Source organism: Entelurus aequoreus, linkage group LG20, assembly GCF_033978785.1.
Source record: "Entelurus aequoreus isolate RoL-2023_Sb linkage group LG20, RoL_Eaeq_v1.1, whole genome shotgun sequence".
In the NCBI taxonomy this organism is placed as follows: domain Eukaryota; kingdom Metazoa; phylum Chordata; class Actinopteri; order Syngnathiformes; family Syngnathidae; genus Entelurus; species Entelurus aequoreus.
The window spans coordinates 8,290,093-8,312,097 of NC_084750.1; the positions used below are offsets into that span (position 1 = coordinate 8,290,093).

At 48.7% G+C, this 22,005-nt stretch overlaps 1 protein-coding gene across 1 annotated transcript in view; it reads right to left on the reverse strand.

Annotated features, from left to right (window-relative positions):
• trit1 (tRNA isopentenyltransferase 1) overlaps nucleotides 1–22,005 on the reverse strand; it is a 68,111-nt gene that overhangs the window by 38,748 nt on the left and 7,358 nt on the right. The window contains exon 2 of the mRNA XM_062029324.1: nucleotides 13,347–13,487. Within this exon, the coding sequence (XP_061885308.1) occupies nucleotides 13,347–13,487 (141 nt within the window). The remainder of the gene's footprint in view (nucleotides 1–13,346; nucleotides 13,488–22,005) is intronic.

A 22,005-nucleotide genomic window follows, 5' to 3' on the forward strand; every position in this document is an offset into this window, starting at 1 on the left:
ATATAGTATCCCAGGTGGTTTAAAATACAAATCCGTGATCCACAATAGAAAAAGGAGAGAGTGTGGAATCCAATGAGCCAGCTTGTACCTAAGTTACGGTCAGAGCGAAAAAAGATACGTCCTGCACTGCACTCTAATCCTTCACTCTCACTTTCCTCATCCACAAATCTTTCATCCTCGCTCAAATTAATGGGGTAATCGTCGCTTTCTCGGTCTGAATCTCTCTCGCTGCTGGTGGCCATGATTGTAAACGATGTGCAGATGTGAGGAGCTCCACAACCTGTGACGTCACGCTACTTCTGCTGCAGATGTGAGGAGCTCCACAACCTGTGACGTCACGCTACTTCCGCTACAGGCAAGGCTTTTTTATCAGCCACCAAAAGTTGCGAACTTTATCATCGATGTTCTCTACTAAATCCGTTCAACAAAAATATGCAATATGGCGAAATGATCAAGTATGACACATAGAATTAATCTGCTATCCCCGTTTAAATAAGAACATTTCATTTCATTAGGCCTTTAAGATGTAGCGACTGGAGTCTCCACAGAAAAACACACAAATAAGGACCAAGAAGTGATTTATGGATAAAAAAAAACATCCATGGAGAAAATCTGCGAACTGACAAAGATGGACAGTCTGCCTTCGCATCTAAAGTGCAATGTTGCCACTACTAGTAATAAAACGTAAGGCATTACTCGGCTGCAACCAGCAGAGGCGCTGTTAACTCAGTCGCAACCTGATTGCTGTGCACAACATGAAAGCAGGAGTTCAGAACATTCAGATGATCCATCCCTTTAGAAAAAATATGGGTCAAGTGTTGCTTTTTGCTGTATTGGATTAACAGGAGATTGTGTCCATGCTGAAACTGGATAGTAGTGGATCTCATCATGCACCTTGTCTGAATAAAAAAGCACTCCAACAAGACAACTGTGTCAATGGCAGCCTGAGTTAAGACAACTGTGTCAATGGCAGCCTGAGTTAAGACAACTGTGTCAATGGCATTCTGAGTTAAGACAACTGTGTCAATGGCAGCCTGAGTTAAGACAACTGTGTCAATGGCAGCCTGAGTTAAGACAACTGTGTCAATGGCAGTCTGAGTTAAGACAACTGTGTCAATGGCATTCTGAGTTAAGACAACTGTGTCAATGGCAGCCTGAGTTAAGACAACTGTGTCAATGGCAGCCTGAGTTAAGACAACTGTGTCAATGGCAGCCTGAGTTAAGACAACTGTGTCAATGGCAGTCTGAGTTAAGACAACTGTGTCAATGGCAGTCTGAGTTAAGACAACTGTGTCAATGGCAGCCTGAGTTAAGACAACTGTGTCAATGGCAGCCTGAGTTAAGACAACTGTGTCAATGGCAGCCTGAGTTAAGACAACTGTGTCAATGGCAGCCTGAGTTAAGACAACTGTGTCAATGGCAGCCTGGGTTAAGACAACTGTGTCAATGGCAGCCTGAGTTAAGACAACTGTGTCAATGGCAGCCTGAGTTAAGACAACTGTGTCAATGGCAGCCTGAGTTAAGACAACTGTGTCAATGGCAGCCTGAGTTAAGACAACTGTGTCAATGGCAGCCTGAGTTAAGACAACTGTGTCAATGGCAGTCTGAGTTAAGACAACTGTGTCAATGGCAGTCTGAGTTAAGACAACTGTGTCAATGGCAGCCTGAGTTAAGACAACTGTGTCAATGGCAGCCTGAGTTAAGACAACTGTGTCAATGGCAGCCTGAGTTAAGACAACTGTGTCAATGGCAGCCTGAGTTAAGACAACTGTGTCAATGGCAGCCTGAGTTAAGACAACTGTGTCAATGGCAGTCTGAGTTAAGACAACTGTGTCAATGGCAGCCTGAGTTAAGACAACTGTGTCAATGGCAGCCTGAGTTAAGACAACTGTGTCAATGGCAGCCTGAGTTAAGACAACTGTGTCAATGGCAGCCTGAGTTAAGACAACTGTGTCAATGGCAGCCTGGGTTAAGACAACTGTGTCAATGGCAGCCTGAGTTAAGACAACTGTGTCAATGGCAGCCTGAGTTAAGACAACTGTGTCAATGGCAGCCTGAGTTAAGACAACTGTGTCAATGGCAGCCTGAGTTAAGACAACTGTGTCAATGGCAGCCTGAGTTAAGACAACTGTGTCAATGGCAGCCTGAGTTAAGACAACTGTGTCAATGGCAGCCTGAGTTAAGACAACTGTGTCAATGGCAGCCTGAGTTAAGACAACTGTGTCAATGGCATTCTGAGTTAAGACAACTGTGTCAATGGCAGCCTGAGTTAAGACAACTGTGTCAATGGCAGCCTGAGTTAAGACAACTGTGTCAATGGCAGCCTGAGTTAAGACAACTGTGTCAATGGCAGCCTGAGTTAAGACAACTGTGTCAATGGCAGCCTGAGTTAAGACAACTGTGTCAATGGCAGTCTGAGTTAAGACAACTGTGTCAATGGCAGCCTGAGTTAAGACAACTGTGTCAATGGCAGCCTGAGTTAAGACAACTTTGTCAATGGCAGCCTGAGTTAAGACAACTGTGTCAATGGCAGCCTGAGTTAAGACAACTGTGTCAATGGCATTCTGAGTTAAGACAACTGTGTCAATGGCAGCCTGAGTTAAGACAACTGTGTCAATGGCAGCCTGAGTTAAGACAACTGTGTCAATGGCAGCCTGAGTTAAGACAACTGTGTCAATGGCAGCCTGAGTTAAGACAACTGTGTCAATGGCAGTCTGAGTTAAGACAACTGTGTCAATGGCAGCCTGAGTTAAGACAACTGTGTCAATGGCAGCCTGAGTTAAGACAACTGTGTCAATGGCAGCCTGAGTTAAGACAACTGTGTCAATGGCAGCCTGAGTTAAGACAACTGTGTCAATGGCAGCCTGAGTTAAGACAACTGTGTCAATGGCAGCCTGAGTTAAGACAACTGTGTCAATGGCAGCCTGAGTTAAGACAACTGTGTCAATGGCAGCCTGAGTTAAGACAACTGTGTCAATGGCAGCCTGAGTTAAGACAACTGTGTCAATGGCAGCCTGAGTTAAGACAACTGTGTCAATGGCAGCCTGAGTTAAGACAACTGTGTCAATGGCAGCCTGAGTTAAGACAACTGTGTCAATGGCAGCCTGAGTTAAGACAACTGTGTCAATGGCAGCCTGAGTTAAGACAACTGTGTCAATGGCAGCCTGAGTTAAGACAACTGTGTCAATGGCAGCCTGAGTTAAGACAACTGTGTCAATGGCAGCCTGAGTTAAGACAACTGTGTCAATGGCAGCCTGAGTTAAGACAACTGTGTCAATGGCAGCCTGAGTTAAGACAACTGTGTCAATGGCAGCCTGAGTTAAGACAACTGTGTCAATGGCAGCCTGAGTTAAGACAACTGTGTCAATGGCAGTCTGAGTTAAGACAACTGTGTCAATGGCAGCCTGAGTTAAGACAACTGTGTCAATGGCAGCCTGAGTTAAGACAACTGTGTCAATGGCAGCCTGAGTTAAGACAACTGTGTCAATGGCAGTCTGGGAGTAAACTCTAACCAGACAACTGTGTCAATGTGAGCCTGAGTTAAGACAACTGTGTCAATGGCAGCCTGAGTTAAGACAACTGTGTCAATGGCAGCCTGAGTTAAGACAACTGTGTCAATGGCAGCCTGAGTTAAGACAACTGTGTCAATGGCAGCCTGAGTTAAGACAAATGTGTCAATGACAGCCTGAGTTAAGACAACTGTGTCAATGGCAGCCTGAGTTAAGACAACTGTGTCAATGGCAGCCTGAGAGTAAACTCCAACCAGACAACTGTGTCAATGGCAGCCTGAGTTAAGACAACTGTGTCAATGGCAGCCTGAGTTAAGACAACTGTGTCAATGGCAGCCTGAGTTAAGACAACTGTGTCAATGGCAGCCTGAGTTAAGACAACTGTGTCAATGGCAGTCTGGGAGTAAACTCCAACCAGACAACTGTGTCAATGTGAGCCTGAGTTAAGACAACTGTGTCAATGGCAGCCTGAGTTAAGACAACTGTGTCAATGGCAGTCTGAGTTAAGACAACTGTGTCAATGGCAGCCTGAGTTAAGACAACTGTGTCAATGGCAGCCTGAGTTAAGACAACTTTGTCAATGGCAGCCTGAGTTAAGACAACTGTGTCAATGGCAGCCTGAGTTAAGACAACTTTGTCAATGGCAGCCTGAGTTAAGACAACTGTGTCAATGGCAGCCTGAGTTAAGACAACTGTGTCAATGGCAGCCTGAGTTAAGACAACTGTGTCAATGGCATTCTGAGTTAAGACAACTGTGTCAATGGCATTCTGAGTTAAGACAACTGTGTCAATGGCAGCCTGAGTTAAGACAACTGTGTCAATGGCAGCCTGAGTTAAGACAACTGTGTCAATGGCAGCCTGAGTTAAGACAACTGTGTCAATGGCAGCCTGAGTTAAGACAACTGTGTCAATGGCAGTCTGAGTTAAGACAACTGTGTCAATGGCAGCCTGAGTTAAGACAACTGTGTCAATGGCAGCCTGAGTTAAGACAACTGTGTCAATGGCAGCCTGAGTTAAGACAACTGTGTCAATGGCAGCCTGAGTTAAGACAACTGTGTCAATGGCAGCCTGAGTTAAGACAACTGTGTCAATGGCAGCCTGAGTTAAGACAACTGTGTCAATGGCAGCCTGAGTTAAGACAACTGTGTCAATGGCAGCCTGAGTTAAGACAACTGTGTCAATGGCAGCCTGAGTTAAGACAACTGTGTCAATGGCAGCCTGAGTTAAGACAACTGTGTCAATGGCAGCCTGAGTTAAGACAACTGTGTCAATGGCAGCCTGAGTTAAGACAACTGTGTCAATGGCATTCTGAGTTAAGACAACTGTGTCAATGGCAGCCTGAGTTAAGACAACTGTGTCAATGGCAGCCTGAGTTAAGACAACTGTGTCAATGGCAGCCTGAGTTAAGACAACTGTGTCAATGGCAGCCTGAGTTAAGACAACTGTGTCAATGGCAGCCTGAGTTAAGACAACTGTGTCAATGGCAGTCTGAGTTAAGACAACTGTGTCAATGGCAGCCTGAGTTAAGACAACTGTGTCAATGGCATTCTGAGTTAAGACAACTGTGTCAATGGCAGCCTGAGTTAAGACAACTGTGTCAATGGCAGCCTGAGTTAAGACAACTGTGTCAATGGCAGCCTGAGTTAAGACAACTGTGTCAATGGCAGCCTGAGTTAAGACAACTGTGTCAATGGCAGTCTGAGTTAAGACAACTGTGTCAATGGCAGCCTGAGTTAAGACAACTGTGTCAATGGCAGCCTGAGTTAAGACAACTGTGTCAATGGCAGCCTGAGTTAAGACAACTGTGTCAATGGCAGCCTGAGTTAAGACAACTGTGTCAATGGCAGCCTGAGTTAAGACAACTGTGTCAATGGCAGCCTGAGTTAAGACAACTGTGTCAATGGCAGCCTGAGTTAAGACAACTGTGTCAATGGCAGCCTGAGTTAAGACAACTGTGTCAATGGCAGCCTGAGTTAAGACAACTGTGTCAATGGCAGCCTGAGTTAAGACAACTGTGTCAATGGCAGTCTGAGTTAAGACAACTGTGTCAATGGCAGCCTGAGTTAAGACAACTGTGTCAATGGCAGCCTGAGTTAAGACAACTGTGTCAATGGCAGCCTGAGTTAAGACAACTGTGTCAATGGCAGTCTGGGAGTAAACTCTAACCAGACAACTGTGTCAATGTGAGCCTGAGTTAAGACAACTGTGTCAATGGCAGCCTGAGTTAAGACAACTGTGTCAATGGCAGCCTGAGTTAAGACAACTGTGTCAATGGCAGCCTGAGTTAAGACAACTGTGTCAATGGCAGCCTGAGTTAAGACAAATGTGTCAATGACAGCCTGAGTTAAGACAACTGTGTCAATGGCAGCCTGAGTTAAGACAACTGTGTCAATGGCAGCCTGAGAGTAAACTCCAACCAGACAACTGTGTCAATGGCAGCCTGAGTTAAGACAACTGTGTCAATGGCAGCCTGAGTTAAGACAACTGTGTCAATGGCAGCCTGAGTTAAGACAACTGTGTCAATGGCAGCCTGAGTTAAGACAACTGTGTCAATGGCAGTCTGGGAGTAAACTCCAACCAGACAACTGTGTCAATGTGAGCCTGAGTTAAGACAACTGTGTCAATGGCAGCCTGAGTTAAGACAACTGTGTCAATGGCAGTCTGAGTTAAGACAACTGTGTCAATGGCAGCCTGAGTTAAGACAACTGTGTCAATGGCAGCCTGAGTTAAGACAACTTTGTCAATGGCAGCCTGAGTTAAGACAACTGTGTCAATGGCAGCCTGAGTTAAGACAACTTTGTCAATGGCAGCCTGAGTTAAGACAACTGTGTCAATGGCAGCCTGAGTTAAGACAACTGTGTCAATGGCAGCCTGAGTTAAGACAACTGTGTCAATGGCATTCTGAGTTAAGACAACTGTGTCAATGGCATTCTGAGTTAAGACAACTGTGTCAATGGCAGCCTGAGTTAAGACAACTGTGTCAATGGCAGCCTGAGTTAAGACAACTGTGTCAATGGCAGCCTGAGTTAAGACAACTGTGTCAATGGCAGCCTGAGTTAAGACAACTGTGTCAATGGCAGTCTGAGTTAAGACAACTGTGTCAATGGCAGCCTGAGTTAAGACAACTGTGTCAATGGCAGCCTGAGTTAAGACAACTGTGTCAATGGCAGCCTGAGTTAAGACAACTGTGTCAATGGCAGCCTGAGTTAAGACAACTGTGTCAATGGCAGCCTGAGTTAAGACAACTGTGTCAATGGCAGCCTGAGTTAAGACAACTGTGTCAATGGCAGCCTGAGTTAAGACAACTGTGTCAATGGCAGCCTGAGTTAAGACAACTGTGTCAATGGCAGCCTGAGTTAAGACAACTGTGTCAATGGCAGCCTGAGTTAAGACAACTGTGTCAATGGCAGCCTGAGTTAAGACAACTGTGTCAATGGCAGCCTGAGTTAAGACAACTGTGTCAATGGCATTCTGAGTTAAGACAACTGTGTCAATGGCAGCCTGAGTTAAGACAACTGTGTCAATGGCAGCCTGAGTTAAGACAACTGTGTCAATGGCAGCCTGAGTTAAGACAACTGTGTCAATGGCAGCCTGAGTTAAGACAACTGTGTCAATGGCAGCCTGAGTTAAGACAACTGTGTCAATGGCAGTCTGAGTTAAGACAACTGTGTCAATGGCAGCCTGAGTTAAGACAACTGTGTCAATGGCATTCTGAGTTAAGACAACTGTGTCAATGGCAGCCTGAGTTAAGACAACTGTGTCAATGGCAGCCTGAGTTAAGACAACTGTGTCAATGGCAGCCTGAGTTAAGACAACTGTGTCAATGGCAGCCTGAGTTAAGACAACTGTGTCAATGGCAGTCTGAGTTAAGACAACTGTGTCAATGGCAGCCTGAGTTAAGACAACTGTGTCAATGGCAGCCTGAGTTAAGACAACTGTGTCAATGGCAGCCTGAGTTAAGACAACTGTGTCAATGGCAGCCTGAGTTAAGACAACTGTGTCAATGGCAGCCTGAGTTAAGACAACTGTGTCAATGGCAGCCTGAGTTAAGACAACTGTGTCAATGGCAGCCTGAGTTAAGACAACTGTGTCAATGGCAGCCTGAGTTAAGACAACTGTGTCAATGGCAGCCTGAGTTAAGACAACTGTGTCAATGGCAGCCTGAGTTAAGACAACTGTGTCAATGGCAGCCTGAGTTAAGACAACTGTGTCAATGGCAGTCTGAGTTAAGACAACTGTGTCAATGGCAGCCTGAGTTAAGACAACTGTGTCAATGGCAGCCTGAGTTAAGACAACTGTGTCAATGGCAGCCTGAGTTAAGACAACTGTGTCAATGGCAGTCTGGGAGTAAACTCTAACCAGACAACTGTGTCAATGTGAGCCTGAGTTAAGACAACTGTGTCAATGGCAGCCTGAGTTAAGACAACTGTGTCAATGGCAGCCTGAGTTAAGACAACTGTGTCAATGGCAGCCTGAGTTAAGACAACTGTGTCAATGGCAGCCTGAGTTAAGACAAATGTGTCAATGACAGCCTGAGTTAAGACAACTGTGTCAATGGCAGCCTGAGTTAAGACAACTGTGTCAATGGCAGCCTGAGAGTAAACTCCAACCAGACAACTGTGTCAATGGCAGCCTGAGTTAAGACAACTGTGTCAATGGCAGCCTGAGTTAAGACAACTGTGTCAATGGCAGCCTGAGTTAAGACAACTGTGTCAATGGCAGCCTGAGTTAAGACAACTGTGTCAATGGCAGTCTGGGAGTAAACTCCAACCAGACAACTGTGTCAATGTGAGCCTGAGTTAAGACAACTGTGTCAATGGCAGCCTGAGTTAAGACAACTGTGTCAATGGCAGCCTGAGTTAAGACAACTGTGTCAATGGCAGCCTGAGTTAAGACAACTGTGTCAATGGCAGCCTGAGTTAAGACAAATGTGTCAATGGCAGCCTGAGTTAAGACAACTGTGTCAATGGCAGCCTGAGTTAAGACAACTGTGTCAATGGCAGCCTGAGAGTAAACTCCAACCAGACAACTGTGTCAATGGCAGCCTGAGTTAAGACAACTGTGTCAATGGCAGCCTGAGTTAAGACAACTGTGTCAATGGCAGCCTGAATTAAGACAACTGTGTCAATGGCAGTCTGGGAGTAAACTCCAACCAGACAACTGTGTCAATGGCAGCCTGAGTTAAGACAACTGTGTCAATGGCAGCCTGAGTTAAGACAACTGTGTCAATGGCAGTCTGAGAGTAAACTCCAACCAGACAACTGTGTCAATGGCAGCACAAGTGAGTTTCTAATAACTCTCTTTACATCCGTGCCACCTGCAGACACCTCTTTGTTCATCAAAGAGGTGGCAGTCAAGTGGGAGATTTCAGGGGAACAGAGTCTCTCTTGCATGCTCGCACTTCCAGGAAAGTGGGAGTCAAGTGGGAGATGTCAGGGGAACAGAGTCTCTCTTGCATGCTCGCACTTCCAGGAAAGTAGGAGTCAAGTGGGAGATGTCAGGGGAACAGAGTCTCTCTTGCATGCTTGCACTTCCAGGAAAGTGGGAGTCAAGTGGGAGGTGTCAGGGGAACAGAGTCTCTCTTGCATGCTCGCACTTCCAGGAAAGTGGCAGTCAAGTGGGAGATGTCAGGGGAACAGAGTCTCTCTTGCATGCTCGCACTTCCAGGAAAGTGGGAGTCAAGTGGGAGGTGTCAGGGGAACAGAGTCTCTCTTGCATGCTCGCACTTCCAGGAAAGTGGGAGTCAAGTGGGAGATGTCAGGGGAACAGAGTCTCTCTTGCATGCTTGCACTTCCAGGAAAGTGGGAGTCAAGTGGGAGGTGTCAGGGGAACAGAGTCTCTCTTGCATGCTCGCACTTCCAGGAAAGTGGCAGTCAAGTGGGAGATGTCAGGGGAACAGAGTCTCTCTTGCATGCTCGCACTTCCAGGAAAGTGGGAGTCAAGTGGGAGGTGTCAGGGGAACAGAGTCTCTCTTGCATGCTCGCACTTCCAGGAAAGTGGGAGTCAAGTGGGAGGTGTCAGGGGAACAGAGTCTCTCTTGCATGCTCGCACTTCCAGGAAAGTGGGAGTCAAGTGGGAGATGTCAGGGGAACAGAGTCTCTCTTGCATGCTCGCACTTCCAGGAAAGTGGGAGTCAAGTGGGAGATGTCAGGGGAACAGAGTCTCTCTTGCATGCTTGCACTTCCAGGAAAGTGGGAGTCAAGTGGGAGGTGTCAGGGGAACAGAGTCTCTCTTGCATGCTCGCACTTCCAGGAAAGTGGCAGTCAAGTGGGAGATGTCAGGGGAACAGAGTCTCTCTTGCATGCTCGCACTTCCAGGAAAGTGGGAGTCAAGTGGGAGATGTCAGGGGAACAGAGTCTCTCTTGCATGCTCGCACTTCCAGGAAAGTGGGAGTCAAGTGGGAGGTGTCAGGGGAACAGAGTCTCTCTTGCATGCTCGCACTTCCAGGAAAGTGGCAGTCAAGTGGGAGATGTCAGGGGAACAGAGTCTCTCTTGCATGCTCGCACTTCCAGGAAAGTGGGAGTCAAGTGGGAGGTGTCAGGGGAACAGAGTCTCTCTTGCATGCTCGCACTTCCAGGAAAGTGGGAGTCAAGTGGGAGGTGTCAGGGGAACAGAGTCTCTCTTGCATGCTCGCACTTCCAGGAAAGTGGGAGTCAAGTGGGAGGTGTCAGGGGAACAGAGTCTCTCTTGCATGCTCGCACTTCCAGGAAAGTGGGAGTCAAGTGGGAGATGTCAGGGGAACAGAGTCTCTCTTGCATGCTCGCACTTCTAGGAAAGTGGGAGTCAAGTGGGAGATGTCAGGGGAACAGAGTCTTTCTTGCATGCTCGCACTTCCAGGAAAGTGGGAGTCAAGTGGGAGGTGTCAGGGGAATAGAGTCTCTCTTGCATGCTCGCACTTCCAGGAAAGTGGGAGTCAAGTGGGAGATGTCAGGGGAACAGAGTCTCTCTTGCATGCTCGCACTTCCAGGAAAGTGGGAGTCAAGTGGGAGATGTCAGGGGAACAGAGTCTCTCTTGCATGCTTGCACTTCCAGGAAAGTGGCAGTCAAGTGGGAGGTGTCAGGGGAACAGAGTCTCTCTTGCATGCTCGCACTTCCAGGAAAGTGGGAGTCAAGTGGGAGATGTCAGGGGAACAGAGTCTCTCTTGCATGCTCACACTTCCAGGAAAGTGGGAGTCAAGTGGGAGATGTCAGGGGAACAGAGTCTCTCTTGCATGCTTACACTTCCAGGAAAGTGGCAGTCAAATGGGAGATGTCAGGGGAACAGAGTCTCTCTTGCATGCTCGCACTTCCAGGAAAGTGGCAGTCAAGTGGGAGATGTCAGGGGAACAGAGTCTCTCTTGCATGCTCGCACTTCCAGGAAAGTGGCAGTCAAGTGGGAGATGTCAGGGGAACAGAGTCTCTCTTGCATGCTCGCACTTCCAGGAAAGTGGGAGTCAAGTGGGAGGTGTCAGGGGAACAGAGTCTCTCTTGCATGCTCGCACTTCCAGGAAAGTGGGAGTCAAGTGGGAGGTGTCAGGGGAACAGAGTCTCTCTTGCATGCTCGCACTTCCAGGAAAGTGGGAGTCAAGTGGGAGATGTCAGGGGAACAGAGTCTCTCTTGCATGCTCGCACTTCCAGGAAAGTAGGAGTCAAGTGGGAGATGTCAGGGGAACAGAGTCTCTCTTGCATGCTCGCACTTCCAGGAAAGTGGGAGTCAAGTGGGAGGTGTCAGGGGAACAGAGTCTCTCTTGCATGCTCGCACTTCCAGGAAAGTGGCAGTCAAGTGGGAGATGTCAGGGGAACAGAGTCTCTCTTGCATGCTCGCACTTCCAGGAAAGTGGGAGTCAAGTGGGAGGTGTCAGGGGAACAGAGTCTCTCTTGCATGCTCGCACTTCCAGGAAAGTGGGAGTCAAGTGGGAGGTGTCAGGGGAACAGAGTCTCTCTTGCATGCTCGCACTTCCAGGAAAGTGGGAGTCAAGTGGGAGATGTCAGGGGAACAGAGTCTCTCTTGCATGCTCGCACTTCCAGGAAAGTGGGAGTCAAGTGGGAGATGTCAGGGGAACAGAGTCTCTCTTGCATGCTCGCACTTCCAGGAAAGTGGGAGTCAAGTGGGAGATGTCAGGGGAACAGAGTCTCTCTTGCATGCTTGCACTTCCAGGAAAGTGGGAGTCAAGTGGGAGGTGTCAGGGGAACAGAGTCTCTCTTGCATGCTCGCACTTCCAGGAAAGTGGCAGTCAAGTGGGAGATGTCAGGGGAACAGAGTCTCTCTTGCATGCTCGCACTTCCAGGAAAGTGGGAGTCAAGTGGGAGGTGTCAGGGGAACAGAGTCTCTCTTGCATGCTCGCACTTCCAGGAAAGTGGGAGTCAAGTGGGAGGTGTCAGGGGAACAGAGTCTCTCTTGCATGCTCGCACTTCCAGGAAAGTGGGAGTCAAGTGGGAGATGTCAGGGGAACAGAGTCTCTCTTGCATGCTCGCACTTCCAGGAAAGTGGGAGTCAAGTGGGAGATGTCAGGGGAACAGAGTCTCTCTTGCATGCTTGCACTTCCAGGAAAGTGGGAGTCAAGTGGGAGGTGTCAGGGGAACAGAGTCTCTCTTGCATGCTCGCACTTCCAGGAAAGTGGCAGTCAAGTGGGAGATGTCAGGGGAACAGAGTCTCTCTTGCATGCTCGCACTTCCAGGAAAGTGGGAGTCAAGTGGGAGATGTCAGGGGAACAGAGTCTCTCTTGCATGCTCGCACTTCCAGGAAAGTGGGAGTCAAGTGGGAGGTGTCAGGGGAACAGAGTCTCTCTTGCATGCTCGCACTTCCAGGAAAGTGGCAGTCAAGTGGGAGATGTCAGGGGAACAGAGTCTCTCTTGCATGCTCGCACTTCCAGGAAAGTGGGAGTCAAGTGGGAGATGTCAGGGGAACAGAGTCTCTCTTGCATGCTCGCACTTCCAGGAAAGTGGGAGTCAAGTGGGAGATGTCAGGGGAACAGAGTCTCTCTTGCATGCTCGCACTTCCAGGAAAGTGGGAGTCAAGTGGGAGGTGTCAGGGGAACAGAGTCTCTCTTGCATGCTCGCACTTCCAGGAAAGTGGGAGTCAAGTGGGAGGTGTCAGGGGAACAGAGTCTCTCTTGCATGCTCGCACTTCCAGGAAAGTGGGAGTCAAGTGGGAGATGTCAGGGGAACAGAGTCTCTCTTGCATGCTCACACTTCTAGGAAAGTGGGAGTCAAGTGGGAGATGTCAGGGGAACAGAGTCTTTCTTGCATGCTCGCACTTCCAGGAAAGTGGGAGTCAAGTGGGAGGTGTCAGGGGAATAGAGTCTCTCTTGCATGCTCGCACTTCCAGGAAAGTGGGAGTCAAGTGGGAGATGTCAGGGGAACAGAGTCTCTCTTGCATGCTCACACTTCCAGGAAAGTGGGAGTCAAGTGGGAGATGTCAGGGGAACAGAGTCTCTCTTGCATGCTTGCACTTCCAGGAAAGTGGCAGTCAAGTGGGAGGTGTCAGGGGAACAGAGTCTCTCTTGCATGCTCGCACTTCCAGGAAAGTGGGAGTCAAGTGGGAGATGTCAGGGGAACAGAGTCTCTCTTGCATGCTCACACTTCCAGGAAAGTGGGAGTCAAGTGGGAGATGTCAGGGGAACAGAGTCTCTCTTGCATGCTTACACTTCCAGGAAAGTGGCAGTCAAATGGGAGATGTCAGGGGAACAGAGTCTCTCTTGCATGCTCGCACTTCCAGGAAAGTGGCAGTCAAGTGGGAGATGTCAGGGGAACAGAGTCTCTCTTGCATGCTCGCACTTCCAGGAAAGTGGGAGTCAAGTGGGAGGTGTAAGGGGAACAGAGTCTCTCTTGCATGCTTGCACTTCCAGGAAAGGATATTAGAGTCAGAGCTTTGTTCCTAAAGTCCACCACCGTGTAGTTGCTCACCAACGGGTCCACAAAGCTGATCATGTGATGTCTGCACTGGGCACACTCCTCCACCGTCACCTTGTTGGTGATGATGTCCAGACCCTTGTAGACCTGGGGGGGTGAAACATGGGATGACTTTTTAAAAATGATGTCTGGATTTATTAAATGATGGGCAAATTACAATGGGTACTTACAAGAAACATAAAACAAACAAATAAAACAGGAAAAATAGTCTGAAGGGACTACGGTAATGAATATATTTATAAATATTAAATACATAAAACAAATAACTGTAGATTTTTTTGTATATAGATATTTTTTATGTATTAAGGTTATGGTTTTTGGCATTAATATTATTGTCTTTGTCCCTGGTGCCTACAGGCTATTTACCATGTGTTATACTTCTTTCAATAACAATGACTAACATAAAAATACCAAAAATACGGAAAAAAAAAGAAGAAGAATGTTAAAAAAAACACACAAAAAAAACCAAGCGCATTTAAGAAAAGCAAAACTGGATTAAAAAAATGACCATATGGGTGTCATTTCATGTTTAGAGAGCTCTAATTATGTGACAAATGGTATTTAGAAGGTCGTAAACAGTTTTCTATGCTCTATTAAAATATTCCATGTATCAGAAAATAAATGAGTTTACAAAGGTAAGGCCTGGAACCAAAGTGGGACAACTGTGCATACATACATAGGTAAACCTAAACCATACATCTGGAACCAAAGAGGGACATACATAGGTAAACCTAAACCATACATCTGGAACCAAAGAGGGACAACTGTGCATACATGCATAGGTAAACCTAAACCATACATCTGGAACCAAAGAGGGACAACTGTGCATACATACATAGGTAAACCTAAACCATACATCTGGAACCAAAGAGGGACATACATAGGTAAACCTAAACCATACATCTGGAACCAAAGAGGGACAACTGTGCATACATGCATAGGTAAACCTAAACCATACATCTGGAACCAAAGAGGGACAACTGTGCATACATACATAGGTTAAACCTAAACCATACTACTACTGGTAAGGAAGAGTATTACAGGGTTACTACTGGTATGGAGGAGTATTACAGGGTTACTACTGGTATGGAGGAGTATTACAGGGTTACTACTGGTATGGAGGAGTATTACAGGGTTACTACTGGTATGGAGGAGTATTACAGGGTTACTACTGGTATGGAGGAGTATTACAGGGTTACTACTGGTATGGAGGAGTATTACAGGGTTACTACTGGTATGGAAGAGTATTACAGGGTAACTACTGGTATGGAGGAGTATTACAGGGTTACTACTGGTATGGAGGAGTATTACAGGGTTACTACTGGTATGGAGGAGTATTACAGGGTTACTACTGGTATGGAGGAGTATTACAGGGTTACTACTGGTATGGAGGAGTATTACAGGGTTACTACTGGTATGGAGGAGTATTACAGGGTTACTACTGGTATGGAAGAGTATTACAGGGTAACTACTGGTATGGAGGAGTATTACAGGGTTACTACTGGTATGGAGGAGTATTACAGGGTTACTACTGGTATGGAGGAGTATTACAGGGTTACTACTGGTATGGAGGAGTATTACAGGGTTACTACTGGTATGGAGGAGTATTACAGGGTTACTACTGGTATGGAGGAGTATTACAGGGTGACTACTGGTATGGAGGAGTATTACAGGGTTACTACTGGTATGGAGGAGTATTACAGGGTTACTACTGGTATGGAAGAGTATTACAGGGTTACTCTGCCGAGCTCCAGACAGTACAGACTCTCAAGAACGGCACAATATTTGACTCCTATCCTCCTGTCCAGGAGATGGCAAAAAGCCGCTGCCTGACCAGGGATCAGAAGATCTGCAGAGACTCCTCCCACCCCCACCAAGGACTGTTTTCACTGCTGGATTCTAGAAAGAGGTTCCGTAGCAGAACCTCCAGGTTGTGTAACAGCTTCTTCCCTCAGGCTGTAAGACTCTTGAAGGCATCATAATTATCCCCTCAATTCCCCCCAAAAAGGGATGAAGTGGCTGGAATATAAAGACAATATAACATACATCCATAAAAAGTGGCTGGAATATAAAGACAATATAACATAAACCTGCAATATATTTATCTGTACAGTCACCTATTTATTTACTTATATGTGCACCTTATTGCTCTTTTATCCTGCACTACCATGCAACCTTTTATCTCTACTGTGAACTTCACATTTGAATGACAATAAAAGGAAGTTTAAGTCTCTAAGTCTATATTTGCAGAATACAATTACTGATGTACAAAAAAAATATTTTAACCCAATTAGGTGAAATGACATCATCTCCCACGGCACACCAGACTGTATGTCACGCGGCACGGTGGTTGAAAAAGACTGCTGTGGACCAAGACTTCCAATCATAATAGAAGCACTTTAACATGCTTTGCTCTTGTTGCAAAATGCACATTTCTTTCTGTAAGAAACAAAGCTCTGTGAAAAAGGGGTGTGCTCTGTGAAAAAGGGGTGTGCTCTGTGAAAAAGGGGTGTGCTCTGCGAAAAAGGGGTGTGCTCTGTGAAAAAGGGGTGTGCTCTGCGAAAAAGGGGTGTGCTCTAAGCGGCGCATTAACCCACTTTCATCCGAGGGTGTGCATGCACTTTGATGAATTAGCAGCTAATTTAGGACTGCACTCACTTCCTCCACGTGAGCGGCACAGAAGGTGGGGGCTTCCAGAGAGACATTCCCCCTTTCATCCGCCATTCCCAACTTCAGCACTTTTTCTGGAAGTCTGTGAAAGACCCACCATGGACCCCCACTTTGGGAATGGCGGGTTTACACTATTTGGCAAGGCCTCGCTCGCTGATAGTACAACCAAACATTGTGTGTGTGTGTGTGTGTGTGTGTGTGTGTGTGTGTGTGTGTGTGTGTGTGTGTGTGTGTGTGTGTGTGTGTGTGTGTGTGTGTGTGTGTGTGTGTGTGTGTGTGTGTGTGTGTGTGTGTGTGTGTGTGTGTGTGTGTGTGTACCAATTCTATGAGCACTTCCATTGACTGGGCCGGTGTGGCACAGTGCTGAATGTGCACCAACTCAGCACAATGCTGCTTTCTCCCAAACAAGCACAGACTGTTTGCTATCCCGAGGACAACACAGGCCAGTTTGGACGCGCATCCCTCCCCCTCTCGCCCGCCCCTCATGTCCGCCCCTCTCGCCCGCCCCTCTCGCCCGCCCCTCTCGCCCGCCCCTCACACCGCACGCCCTTTTTCCGCTTTGGTTGGTGCGTCTGAACGGGAGGGCGGCAACAAGGCCGAGGATGGTGGAGCGAGGCACGCCGGGCGGGGACGTAACTAGGCCACTGTTTCTCCGCCGGTCTTGTGAGATATTCTGGGCATAAATGTCATTAGCATAACCCACTTAGCTTGGTCGCAGGTGACTGCGGGAAGCAAAACAAGTCACACTGTGGAGGACACGTGACGGGGATGGAAATGTGGTTATAAGGTGGCAGGGTTACTGACAATTATGGGTGTCACAGTCTGGCGTGACCCAGACTCAAGTGGTACCCATCCTCCTCGTGTGTTGCTGTGGCAACGGCGCTTGAGAACTACACAGGAGGACGGCGAGCAAATAGACACCAGCATGATGCTCCTTATCTAGAACACGCACACCCAAACACAGCATCACCAAACAGTGGAGGGAAACTGCAAATAAATGCCTCTTCTTGTCTAGACAGCAAAACCCCCAAGAGATACTGTACTGTGCTGTGGACTAGATTCTAGCTCACCTGTACTGTGCTGTGGACTAGACTCTAGCTCACCTGTACTGTGCTGTGGACTAGACTCTAGCTCACCTGTACTATGCTGTGGACTAGACTCCAGCTCACCTGTACTGTACTGTGGACTAGACTCTAGCTCACCTGTACTGTACTGTGCTGTGGACTAGACCCTAGCTCACCTGTACTATGCTGTGGACTAGACTCCAGCTCACCTGTACTATGCTGTGGACTAGACTCCAGCTCACCTGTACTGTACTGTGGACTAGACTCTAGCTCACCTGTACTGTACTGTTCTGTGGACTAGACTCTAGCTCACCTGTACTGTACTGTGCTGTGGACTAGACTCCAGCTCACCTGTGCTGTACTGTGGACTAGACTCCAGCTCACCTGTACTGTGCTGTGCTGTGGACTGGACTCCAGCTCACCTGTACTGTACTGTGCTGTGGACTAGACTCTAGCTCACCTGTGCTGTACTGTGGACTAGACTCCAGCTCACCTGTACTGTGCTGTGCTGTGGACTAGACTCCAGCTCACCTGTACTGTGCTGTGGACTAGACTCTAGCTCACCTGTACTATGCTGTGGACTAGACTCCAGCTCACCTGTACTATGCTGTGGACTAGACTCCAGCTCACCTGTACTGTACTGTGGACTAGACTCTAGCTCACCTGTACTGTACTGTGCTGTGGACTAGACTCCAGCTCACCTGTGCTGTACTGTGGACTAGACTCCAGCTCACCTGTACTGTGCTGTGCTGTGGACTAGACTCCAGCTCACCTGTACTGTGCTGTGCTGTGGACTAGACTCCAGCTCACCTGTGCTGTACTGTGGACTAGACTCCAGCTCACCTGTACTGTGCTGTGCTGTGGACTAGACTCCAGCTCACCTGTACTGTGCTATGCTGTGGACTAGACTCCAGCTCACCTGTACTGTACTGTGCTGTGGACTAGACTCTAGCTCACCTGTGCTGTACTGTGGACTAGACTCCAGCTCACCTGTACTGTGCTGTGCTGTGGACTAGACTCCAGCTCACCTGTACTGTGCTGTGGACTAGACTCCAGCTCACCTGTACTGTACTGTGGACTAGACTCCAGCTCACCTGTACTGTGCTGTGCTGTGGACTAGACTCCAGCTCACCTGTACTGTGCTGTGGACTAGACTCCAGCTCACCTGTACTGTGCTGTGCTGTGGACTAGACTCCAGCTCACCTGTACTGTGCTGTGGACTAGACTCTAGCTCACCTGTACTGTACTGTGCTGTGGACTAGACTCCAGCTCACCTGTGCTGTACTGTGGACTAGACTCCAGCTCACCTGTACTGTGCTGTGGACTAGACTCCAGCTCACCTGTGCTGTACTGTGCTGTGGACTAGACTCCAGCTCACCTGTACTGTGCTGTGGACTAGACTCTAGCTCACCTGTACTGTACTGTGCTGTGGACTAGACTCCAGCTCACCTGTGCTGTACTGTGGACTAGACTCCAGCTCACCTGTACTGTGCTGTGCTGTGGACTAGACTCCAGCTCACCTGTGCTGTACTGTGGACTAGACTCCAGCTCACCTGTACTGTACTGTGCTGTGGACTAGACTCTAGCTCACCTGTACTATGCTGTGGACTAGACTCCAGCTCACCTGTACTATGCTGTGGACTAGACTCCAGCTCACCTGTACTGTACTGTGGACTAGACTCTAGCTCACCTGTACTGTACTGTGCTGTGGACTAGACTCTAGCTCACCTGTACTGTACTGTGCTGTGGACTAGACTCCAGCTCACCTGTGCTGTACTGTGGACTAGACTCCAGCTCACCTGTACTGTGCTGTGCTGTGGACTAGACTCCAGCTCACCTGTACTGTGCTGTGCTGTGGACTAGACTCCAGCTCACCTGTACTGTGCTATGCTGTGGACTAGACTCCAGCTCACCTGTACTGTACTGTGCTGTGGACTAGACTCTAGCTCACCTGTGCTGTACTGTGGACTAGACTCCAGCTCACCTGTACTGTGCTGTGCTGTGGACTAGACTCCAGCTCACCTGTACTGTGCTGTGGACTAGACTCCAGGTCACCTGTACTGTACTGTGCTGTGGACTAGACTCCAGCTCACCTGTACTGTGCTGTGCTGTGGACTAGACTCCAGCTCACCTGTACTGTGCTGTGGACTAGACTCCAGCTCACCTGTACTGTGCTGTGCTGTGGACTAGACTCCAGCTCACCTGTACTGTGCTGTGAACTAGACTCTAGCTCACCTGTACTGTACTGTGCTGTGGACTAGACTCCAGCTCACCTGTGCTGTACTGTGGACTAGACTCCAGCTCACCTGTACTGTGCTGTGGACTAGACTCCAGCTCACCTGTGCTGTACTGTGCTGTGGACTAGACTCCAGCTCACCTGTACTGTGCTGTGGACTAGACTCTAGCTCACCTGTACTGTACTGTGCTGTGGACTAGACTCCAGCTCACCTGTGCTGTACTGTGGACTAGACTCCAGCTCACCTGTACTGTGCTGTGCTGTGGACTAGACTCCAGCTCACCTGTGCTGTACTGTGGACTAGACTCCAGCTCACCTGTACTGTACTGTGCTGTGGACTAGACTCTAGCTCACCTGTACTATGCTGTGGACTAGACTCCAGCTCACCTGTACTATGCTGTGGACTAGACTCCAGCTCACCTGTACTGTACTGTGGACTAGACTCTAGCTCACCTGTACTGTACTGTGCTGTGGACTAGACTCTAACTCACCTGTACTGTACTGTGCTGTGGACTAGACTCCAGCTCACCTGTGCTGTACTGTGGACTAGACTCCAGCTCACCTGTACTGTGCTGTGCTGTGGACTAGACTCCAGCTCACCTGTACTGTGCTGTGCTGTGGACTAGACTCCAGCTCACCTGTACTGTGCTATGCTGTGGACTAGTCTCCAGCTCACCTGTACTGTACTGTGCTGTGGACTAGACTCTAGCTCACCTGTGCTGTACTGTGGACTAGACTCCAGCTCACCTGTACTGTGCTGTGCTGTGGACTAGACTCCAGCTCACCTGTACTGTGCTGTGGACTAGACTCCAGCTCACCTGTACTGTACTGTGCTGTGGACTAGACTCCAGCTCACCTGTACTGTGCTGTGCTGTGGACTAGCCTCCAGCTCACCTGTACTGTGCTGTGGACTAGACTCCAGCTCACCTGTACTGTGCTGTGCTGTGGACTAGACTCCAGCTCACCTGTACTGTGCTGTGGACTAGACTCTAGCTCACCTGTACTGTACTGTGCTGTGGACTAGACTCCAGCTCACCTGTGCTGTACTGTGGACTAGACTCCAGCTCACCTGTACTGTGCTGTGGACTAGACTCCAGCTCACCTGTGCTGTACTGTGCTGTGGACTAGACTCCAGCTCACCTGTACTGTGCTGTGGACTAGACTCTAGCTCACCTGTACTGTACTGTGCTGTGGACTAGACTCCAGCTCACCTGTGCTGTACTGTGGACTAGACTCCAGCTCACCTGTACTGTGCTGTGCTGTGGACTAGACTCCAGCTCACCTGTGCTGTACTGTGGACTAGACTCCAGCTCACCTGTACTGTACTGTGCTGTGGACTAGACACTAGCTCACCTGTACTATGCTGTGGACTAGACTCCAGCTCACCTGTACTATGCTGTGGACTAGACTCCAGCTCACCTGTACTGTACTGTGGACTAGACTCTAGCTCACCTGTACTGTACTTTGCTGTGGACTAGACTCTAGCTCACCTGTACTGTACTGTGCTGTGGACTAGACTCCAGCTCACCTGTGCTGTACTGTGGACTAGACTCCAGCTCACCTGTACTGTGCTGTGCTGTGGACTAGACTCCAGCTCACCTGTACTGTGCTGTGGACTAGACTCCAGCTCACCTGTACTGTACTGTGCTGTTGACTAGACTCTAGCTCACCTGTGCTGTACTGTGCTGTGGACTAGACTCCAGCTCACCTGTACTGTGCTGTGCTGTGGACTAGACTCCAGCTCACCTGTACTGTGCTGTGGACTAGACTCTAGCTCACCTGTACTATGCTGTGGACTAGACTCCAGCTCACCTGTACTATGCTGTGGACTAGACTCCAGCTCACCTGTACTGTACTGTGGACTAGACTCTAGCTCACCTGTACTGTACTGTGCTGTGGACTAGACTCTAGCTCACCTGTACTGTACTGTGCTGTGGACTAGACTCTAGCTCACCTGTACTGTACTGTGCTGTGGACTAGACTCCAGCTCACCTGTGCTGTACTGTGGACTAGACTCCAGCTCACCTGTACTGTGCTGTGGACTAGACTCCAGCTCACCTGTACTGTGCTGTGCTGTGGACTAGACTCCAGCTCACCTGTGCTGTACTGTGGACTAGACTCCAGCTCACCTGTACTGTGCTGTGCTGTGGACTAGACTCCAGCTCACCTGTACTGTGGTATGCTGTGGACTAGACTCCAGCTCACCTGTACTGTACTGTGCTGTGGACTAGACTCTAGCTCACCTGTGCTGTACTGTGGACTAGACTCCAGCTCACCTGTACTGTGCTGTGCTGTGGACTAGACTCCAGCTCACCTGTACTGTGCTGTGGACTAGACTCCAGCTCACCTGTACTGTACTGTGCTGTGGACTAGACTCCAGCTCACCTGTACTGTGCTGTGCTGTGGACTAGACTCCAGCTCACCTGTACTGTGCTGTGGACTAGACTCCAGCTCACCTGTACTGTGCTGTGCTGTGGACTAGACTCCAGCTCACCTGTACTGTGCTGTGGACTAGACTCTAGCTCACCTGTACTGTACTGTGCTGTGGACTAGACTCCAGCTCACCTGTGCTGTACTGTGGACTAGACTCCAGCTCACCTGTACTGTGCTGTGGACTAGACTCCAGCTCACCTGT